Source organism: Prunus persica, chromosome G2 (assembly GCF_000346465.2).
Source record: "Prunus persica cultivar Lovell chromosome G2, Prunus_persica_NCBIv2, whole genome shotgun sequence".
NCBI classification, from domain to species: Eukaryota; Viridiplantae; Streptophyta; class Magnoliopsida; order Rosales; family Rosaceae; genus Prunus; species Prunus persica.
This window is the reverse complement of record NC_034010.1, coordinates 6,818,237-6,827,844: the sequence shown is the minus strand read 5'-3', so window position 1 is coordinate 6,827,844 and position 9,608 is coordinate 6,818,237. Positions and strand designations below refer to the sequence as shown.

The 9,608-nt window shown below is 34.8% G+C and overlaps 1 protein-coding gene across 1 annotated transcript; it reads right to left on the bottom strand.

Annotated features, from left to right (window-relative positions):
* On the bottom strand, window positions 3,614-8,143 carry LOC18785252 (protein SAD1/UNC-84 domain protein 1). Its single transcript, XM_020557888.1, has 2 exons — window positions 6,822-8,143; window positions 3,614-4,217 (listed from the first exon to the last, which is right to left on the bottom strand). The coding sequence occupies exons 1-2, from the start codon at window positions 7,887-7,889 to the stop codon at window positions 3,912-3,914; spliced, it is 1,374 nt and encodes a 457-aa protein (XP_020413477.1). The 5' UTR covers window positions 7,890-8,143; the 3' UTR covers window positions 3,614-3,911.

Below are 9,608 nucleotides of genomic sequence, written 5' to 3'. Positions count from 1 at the left end.
TAAATCACAGTTTGACACATGTGCAAAAATAATGCATCAGAGACACACAAAAAAAAAACTTATACACATATATCACATTAACATTGGCAGGAATGTAGAAGTTCCTAAGGAGACAAGCATCAAATTTGGAAATCATAATCCCCTTCAAATTAATAAAATATGTAAAAGGTATGTCAATCAAGGCCATAACAAAATTACCTAATTGTGCATGTCTCAACTAGTTTTTAGTGTTATATAAAGGGGTGATTTTTTCACAACCCTTTTGTCCATTTATACTCTATTTTGTTTTTTAATAGTTTTTATTATAACAAAAAAGGGAGTGTAAGTGGACAAAAGAGGAGTGGGAATATACAATTTATAACAAATGGAGTGTAAGTGGATAAAAGAGTGCGAAAATCAACTTCCCTATAACTTATATTTTTCCTTTTCCCATAAAAGTCAAAAGCAAAATTATTTATAATATAAATAATATATAAAATATATTGGAAAGTCTTTTAAAGTAAAGTAAAACTAAGAAAATAAATAATAGGTAAATAAAAGTAAAATAAATTAAGATTAAGAAAGCAAGTCTGGTATGGTGAGGCACGTTAGAGACGTTGTCATAAAGCCTGTAGCCTCTCTACATGCAGGTACTGTCTACAAGACTAAAAGATACGGCCCCCCAATACACAGGTTCAAGGTCCACTATGAGCATGTTCACAATCGGATATGGGTCTCCAAGTCACAGAACTGTTGCTCAAAAATAATAATATAAGTAGAGAAAGTATGAAAGGTAGAAGATGAGATAATCAGATTGTAGTGGTGGTTGTGGTAGTATGGTATTGTATTATTATATAAAATATGAAGGAGGATTGGCCTTTTATACGCATCCAAGAATATATAACCTCCACCATATTAAACCAAAAAATTAAGGTATTCAATATAGAAATAAAACTTGAAAATTAAATATTTATAACCCCCACTATGAATAAAATAAAACAACCAAAATAATTAAACAAATCAAAAGGTTAAAAAAATTAAAACCTTTTAAAAATTCCAACATTTAGTACCACATGAATATCTTAAATATCTATAATTTTTTAATTAATAAAAACATAAAAATTAATAATAAATGGATTTTTTTTTTTTTTAAAGTGACCAATAAAGCTAGCATCCTATTTTTCATTTTCCCCTTCCCCTTTTTTATTTTGGAGGCAGAGTTTAAAAACAGACTCCAGTTTTAATTATATCATCCTCATGCTCATCCCCCAACTACTCATAATTAAGCTACAGTCTACAGAGACTTCTAAACCAAATAAGCAGGAAGTGAAACACATCACCAACCGTACAACCAACATGTTCCAGAGTTCAATAGCCACAGGAGCAACTGGGAGATGCCTTGCTGGCTTATCAGAGCAGCAGATGGGCCCCGTTGCCCTAAGACTACCGTTGGGGTGGGGTTCCACATGACGTCACCTCAAGGCCCCACTCTTTTAATCCCCCACCTCCCATCTTTTTCTTATTCACCACTTGAATTACAAATTTTTTCTATTTTTATTAATTCACCACTTAAATTACAAATTCTTTCAGTATTATATACAAATTTAATTTAATAGATTGTGTTTGATTTTGATAAATGTACTATGTTATATTATCATTCTATTAATTTTTATTTGCTATATGCCCATATATAATTTAGGTATGTATTGTAATGTTAATCGAGATTCGAACTTAACCTCTAGAATTATTTTATCCGCCAATTTAGTTCTCAAACTCATTATAAATATCCAATTTCAATCTTACTATTGAATTTTTTGAATTTCATCCAATCTTTTGTTACAACCTCATATTTTGGCATGTGACCCATTTTTAAAATATTTAAATTAAAAATTAAATTAAATTACTGAAAAATTTATAAATGAAATTGCAAATAAATCAAGAAGATAGCTAAGCAGCCATTGTTGGCATTGCTGGAGGTTCTTTGTGCGAGGGAGAGGGAAGGAGTGGGTCAGAGGGGGATGCGGATTGAGTGGGCTGATTTAATTTTTATTTTTTTGACAGTATTATTTTATTTTTTATGATTTTTTTTCTTTTGGTTTTATGTATTTTACTTTTATTTTACTTGAAATTACCCTTATTATTAACGGAAACATTGGATGAAATTTTAAAAAAAAATTAAACGACAAGGGCTAGTGCTAAATTGATTTGATTTTAAGTTCGATTAGCATGATAATTGAGGCGGAGAACCCCACTTTACCCCCGCGAAGTTTTTGTATTGTACAGCTTGAGTGGCAATTCGTAATTACAACCAGAAAAGCAAAATAGAAAATAAAAACAAAAATCAATTACAATTTCTCTGATTATTCACACTAGCTTCTTTGCATGCACTTCTGTGTCTAAGAAAGGCTTTTTCTTTTTTTTAATAAAAAATTTAAATTTATTTTAGAACTAAAAAAGATAATGGGTAGTTATGTTCTATAAAAATATAATCCATTATCTGATTTTTGTTTTAATTTTAATTTTTTTAATATGAAAAAGTGTGAATTAAACATATTATCCTCATTTAATTAAGGCTTTTTTATCACAAATAGTCCTTGACGTTTACAAAATTGTCACGAATGGTCCTTGAGTTTTTTTTGTGACATTAATAGTCCTTAACGTTATGGCTTTTTGTCATAAATTGTCCATGTCGTTAGCTGTTAAGCCCTAACGTTAAGAAGGGGCGGTCCTGAGTTTTTAAAGGCCCAGGGCAAAAATCTAAAGTGTGCCCTACACACATTAATCACTAACACTAGTATACTTCTTGTTTTATCAACTAAGCATTGGTCCTATTAAAAAAAAAAAACTAAGCTTTGGTTTTTTTCAGAAAGTATTTATTCCAAAATATTTTTAGACTTTGAGCAATGTCTTCCATATTCTTAAATAATGAAAACAAATGTACAACTATAGATACCATACCAGTGAGTCAAATAATTTCAAGAATGCAAGTCAAGCCAATATCAAAGAATTTCTTTTAAAACTCTCATTATGGATCCTTTGTTCCAAAATTTCATATTCATCTCAATATCCTAATCCTAAATTATGGAAAACAATGTCTATTTAATTTTGATTCATCTTACAAATGGTCCTTGACGTTTACAAAATTATCACGAATGGTCCTTGAGTTTGTTTTATGACATTAATAGTCCTTACGTTATGGCTTTTTGTCATAAATAGTCATTGCCATTAGAAATTCTTTTAAGCCCTAATGTGAAGGACTATTAATATCACAAAAAAAGATCATTCGTGATAATTTCGTAAACATCGAGGACTATTTGTGATAAAAAGCCTGTAATTAATAATTTCAATCCTTAATGTTTACTTTAACCAAGGACATTTTATGGTATTTTGAATGTTTTACAATTATCTGTCTTTTGCTTTATATATATATAAATTATATATGCTAATGGGTTAGTGTCTCACGACCACAAAAATATAATTCAACTCTAGGTTGTTAATTCATTCATGACTAATTTGCGCAGGCATGAATCTCATAGAATTCTCAATTATCGCAATGAGCTTGTAGCTCAGAAAGAGCTTATGGCTCAAATTATTAAAAACATTTACCTAAAATATAGATTATGTTTGTGCCATATAAGAAAGTTATTGTTTATCTTGATTTCATTGTAGAGAGCAAAGTAGGAATGAAAAAGGAAAATTTTCTTTTTGTCTCTCCTTGGTACAGAAACAAAATTTCAAACCTAACCATACATTAATACACAATTACTAGACAACACTAACATCAAGAACAATACAGGACATGGACAGCTCTAAAACCATAACCAGAAATCTCTACCAACTAAGTTAGAAAGGAACAAAGGAAAAAAAAAGGAATCAGTCTTGACATTGACTACAGACGTGGCCCAAGAATGCTGGATGAGTATGGTATGGTATTAAGACAGTTGCATGGTCATCATAGAAACAGCATCAGGTTCATGGCCATGCACTCTTAATCGATATATGCATGTATGAGAAGCGCTTCCATGGTTGGATGTGAAGTCCAACCTCACTGTGTCAACTAGGCCGGACACCGCTGAGTCCAAGACATCGAATGTCTGAGCATTGCTCTTCTCAAGGTCGTAAGTGAATTCAGCAAGACTGAACATTTTCTCTGTATCAACTTCTAGATCATCATGTGCTCGCAGCCACCCAGAGACCCTGCAGTCCTTAGGAGCACTCCGTCTGTCATAAGCGACACTCTGTATAAATAAAAAATAAATAAAAAGGTGTTAGCAAATGGGGGATGTGTTCAAGGACACTATCAATCAACACAATCATAATAAACACGAGCACAAAGATCTGTTGAAAATACAAAGAGAGAGAACAATGGTGCTGAACTCAAGTCAGAATAAATATCCAGAGAAGAAATTGCCTTTCCATGTTATTTTGGTTCACATGCTACAATACGGAAGCACTGCAACAGATGCTATTGATGCAATTAAAGCAACAAACTAGTGAAGCCATAAAAGGAACTCAAACTAATCCTAAATTACTTGCTTTGTAAAGGAAGTCTGCATCACGCAAACAGGTCCAGTAATTATTTTTTCTATTTAGATTGAACTCTCAACTTCTCAGCACTAATTATTTATCGTACAGAATGTTAAATACAGTGTGCAGTTATAAAACAAGCAAGAACTATTTAGTTTCTTTTCTCACTTAAGAAAGGTCAAATATGAGTAATATAGATATTCAGAAATATTTAACGAAGGGGATGGAGTTGCGTCAGATGTAGATATAGACTAGGCTAAGGCATACGGTGATTTTTGTGTATATGCAAATAATTGAAAATGGAATGGGTTGATTAATTATATGGTCTAGTAAACAATGAACTTTGAGAAAGACATAAAATAAACAAAATATAGAATCAGAACTCATCCTAATGCTGGCTAAAAGAAAAAACCAGAAAAATGCTCACAAAGAGTGACATTTGCACATAATTATATTGAATTTTTAACATATACAAACATAATATTTTTTCCTTCATAACTTTTTCACATTATATGGTACTACCTCAAATAATAAGTCCTTCACCTGCTATGACAAGTCTTTCTACAAAATGACATAGTTATACAACATAGGTACCCCAGTTTGCCCATCAAACAAATTAGTAAACTAGGCCAAAACGAAGCAACCTAATGGATAATAGCAAATAAAGGAAGCATCAAAGGTTATTATTGTCAGAAACGTGCACATACAAATCTGGCATAATTTTTTACCACATGAATATCCTAAATCCTCCACACTAACAATACCAATCTTACTCTTGATCCAAAAATAAAAAATAAATACCAACCTTACCAAAGATTCTCTATGTAAGATGCAGCCCATAATCATATTCAGAAGAAAATGAAGGAGGAAAGGGTTCAGTGGCAACCAAGCTATCGTCCCCTTCTTTAACTAAATAAATTCCAGTTCAAGTATATCATCCGTGTTGACAACTACGCAAAAACTACATAGACTTCTTACATCGAATAAGTAGACTTTCCTAGAATTATTATACAAAAATAAGTATAATTAAGAGGACACCAGCAAAACCTTTTTTAAAAATGAGAACAAAGACAAATCTGAAGCAACCCCCTTCTGTTGGGCTAAAAAAGGAGTCAGTTAAAGACTTATCTGTATATCTATAAATATATGTGAAGTCAAAAATTCGCGGTTGAAGCAACATTATAAATCCCAAAACCTTCTATGGCAATGTAGTAAAAATAAGATTAACTATATCTTGAGAGCAAAATAGTTACTATAAAAAAAAGGAAGTGAACTTTTCTACTTTTTTTTGGAAGTACATATGTGGAGAGAAATCTCCAACTTCGTGTGGGATTCTCAGTGTGTGTATATGCGTGTATGTCTGCAAAGCGAAGCCATGATTTTGCTGGCTCCTTACTAGTTCTACAACCAAAACCTTTGAGCCAAACTAAAGGGGCTCTGGTTATGTCCGTTCCTTCCTTTTCAACGTTGTGCCAGCATAACCACATTGATTAAAGCTAAGGCAGTAAAAGCTGAGTAAGAGTAACCTAACCAGAAGAGGTAGCAAGAGAACCCAAATGAACACAACAGCACTGTAATGAAACTTGTCACATCTGGTGAGAGGTACATTAGTGCAAAAACCTTCTCTGCCTCTTGTATATCTGTCTCTTGAGTCTTAATAAAGCTTTCATGCTAATACATGCTTATTTCAATTTTAGACATAAAACCATCTTTTGACATAATGAAGGCTAGTAAAGTCTTCTACACGAAATCAGACAGCTCTACTTAATAAATAGTCCATTTAAAATCTCTTCACCCATGTTACCTAAAATGTGGCCCAGAATTTCTGCAAATTTAAGTTATTTGCAGTAATAATCCGAAAATTAACTATCTAACATGATCCACATATTCAAGAATTCTATCTATATCTATTCTGGAATCCTGTAGCATCCACATTACTTCAACATAACAAATAACCTGGTCAGAAAAGTAAACCCTTCGAATTTCGAATGACAGTTACTGAAATAAATGTACTCTAGCCTGAAGGTTCTCTACTTTCAATCTCACATTCCTAGACCACTATGAGTTAAAATCAGCAGACCTTTGAACAATCTTAAACAATCTCCACATAAGTTAACTACCACGGTACCTGATCATTAGATTCATCAACTTGAATTCAGAACTAATTCTAAATATCAAGATTGATAGATTTCGAACCTTTAATTTTCAACCAAGATTATTATTATTATTATTATTATTATTATTATTATTATTATTTAAACACAATCGAGCAATGCATCAAGAAACAAAGACAGAATAGTGAACAAGAACATCACCTTTGCAACATGTTCCAGAGTGATAGCCTCGGGAATAATTGGGGTCCGCAGCTTAATCTGGACAAACCCACTACTCCCTTTCAAGGGAAAACACTGCCCAGGCTCTCCAAAACTCGGTCTTAGCATCTTATCGGCATCACCGTGAACCCCATTTTTGGTACTCTTCAAGAACACCCAATTACTCGCTTTCCCCACCAAATATGGCTCTGAGTGCTTCACAACGAAAGCCCCACTACTGGCCAAAGCATAATCCACCCTACCAAGCCCATCTGCCGCATGCTTCTCTATTTCCTTCTCAACAACATTCCTCGCATACGCCCTTATATCATCCAACCTAGCACCGAATTCTCCATCCTCGCCGCTCTTCGCCGCCTTCTTCAACTCCTCGTACACCCTTTCGAACTCCTGCTTAGACAACCACTCCACGCTCCTTAAATCGTCCACCGATCTCTCCAAACCTTCATTTCTCGCCTCCAATTTCCTCAAATCCCTCTCCAACGCAACCCCTTTGTCCTCGATCTTCTTCTCCACTTCTCTCTTCAACCCTCCAACCTCACTCTCGATCTTCCGGTCCACAACCTCCACTTGAACCTGAACCATCTTCGTAGTCTTCTTCACAAACGATTCAACCTCCGCAATGCGACCTTCCAAGTCCGAAAACGCCATAGGAACCCCATCCCCGGACCGCAGAGCGAGTCTTCTGACTATCTGAAACAAACCCACAATCAACAGAAGAAGAATGAAGTTCTTGGCAAAGATTCGGAGGACGGTGACCCATCGAGGATTGGGATCAACGGCTACGCTTCTGCGAGAGCGACGATTGGAGGGTGGTGAAATGGTGGAATTGGGACCGGTCTTCTTGCCATGGGCCGACCGGTCGAGACCCGGTTCGCCTCGGATCGAGTGGTGGCTCAGATCCTTAGAATTACCGCCGGTTTCGGCTTTGCCGTCGGCCTTTTCGGCGGAGACAAGTTCGATGTTTGTCGACTTTTTCTCGACAGCCACCACGGTACGCCGTCGAGTCGTTGTGGCCGGGTTCGCCGTTATAGATACGGTCGAAGCCGACATTTGATTGAATTTTGGGATTCGAGAAATGTTTGAATTGTAGGGTTCAGGAGACTGAAAACGAGGGAAAATGGGGAAAAAGCGGAAATGAGAAGAAAGGAAAATTTGGGATTTTGTTTGAATTTGATTGAATAAATTGGAGATCAAGTGATTTGGAAAAAGAGGATTTACGTAAACCGACGCGATGGTGTTTGGGCGCTTCGGTGTTTTGAATCTTCTTGTAATCTCTTTACTTTTGGCAAATTTGGATAATGAGTTTATGGATCAGTCTTTACTCATGGGCGGCCCAGTTCTTACCTTGACAAATTTTAACCACCACATCCACAACATACAACATGGGTTTTGCCCCAATTAATTTTCTTTCACGTTACCCGGTTTATTCGGGTCATATTTTTTTAAAAGGCCTTTGGTAATTAGGGTTAAGCTCGAAAATGATTTCGGTCGCTATAATTTTAATTTTCAGAATTTGGTCACCACATTTGCAAAGATTAGCAAATCAAGTCAAATGTCTCAATTCCGTCAATTCCATTAATTTAAAAATATTCAATATTACATTAAAAATAATTACTTCAATATAAAATAGGCTGATGAATCCAATCAAGAAAATAGGGATATTAAAGAGGCTATGATGAGAGCAGATCAGCTTGAATTAGACTGTACTAACCTAAAGAAAGAAATGGCAACTTCGGTTTTGTAGAAACAAACAGCAGGACTGGAGCGTTGTAGGGTGCAAGCTTTGGCTGAGGACTTTGTGAAAAGATTTGCTCAGATGATTCAAAGACAATGACTCTCTTTGAAGGTGACTGAGAGAAAATTCAGGAGATGAGGATAGGGTTGCTGAGTAGGGAAGATGGTGGTTCATAGTGTGTGATTTCTCTTATTCTTGGTTTCTTGGAAGTTGTGGGATTTGGAATTTGATTTGCAAATTGCAGAAGGGGCTGATGGTGGAACAAGGAGAACATGGGGTAGGGTTTTTTTTTAAGTATTAAATTTTATATTGAAATTATTTTTTTAATTAATGAAACTCATAGAATTGAGTCATTTGACCTGATTTGCTAACTGCTGCAAGTTAGAGTCATTTTCAACTGGGTTAAACATTGTTGGCTATTTGGGTTGTATTAAAATAGAAAAATTGGTTAAAATAAACCTCCACACAAAACTTTATTCCAATATAGACTTCATGACAAATTGTATTAAAAAAAAAAGTCGGCGCTTAGTAGCAGGGACTCATTAGTGATCCTATTCATTTCATCTCTCTAAACGACGATTGAATTGAGATGATGCACCATAAACGGAAAAGATGGGTTGAAACTTATTGGTCGGGGCATTTCTTTTATGGTAACATCACCACGTGACGTATTCACGATATGCATAAGAATTTGAAAAATGGATTTGGTCTAGGGATGAAGTTAGTCGAGTGGATTCAGCGGATTGATACATCTATGTTGAAGTTGAGAAATGAGAATGTGAAGGATGACTTTGATTCAAAGAATTTAAACCCCCTCTCTCTTGTACTCTTATGAAGTTTAGTTATCTTCTCAATATATGTATGTATTGCATCAACGGTTTAGTTTGTTGTGTAAGTTCTTGCTTATCTTTGATCTTAAACACTAACCTTGGTCAGACATGGCTTTGGTGAAGGTAGAGAAATCTTCTTCTCCTATGTAATCCTTTAAATCTCTCTAGATCGGGTGAGATATCAATATGAGTGTGTTTGACCGC

Coding starts and splice junctions, on each gene's coding strand:
- LOC18785252 (XM_020557888.1), bottom strand. CDS start 7,889: ATGTCGGCTTCGACCGTATCTATAACGGCGAACCCGGCCACAACGACT. Junction 4,218..6,821: donor CTCTGGAACATGTTGCAAAG/GTGATGTTCTTG, acceptor TTATTTATACAG/AGTGTCGCTTATGACAGACG.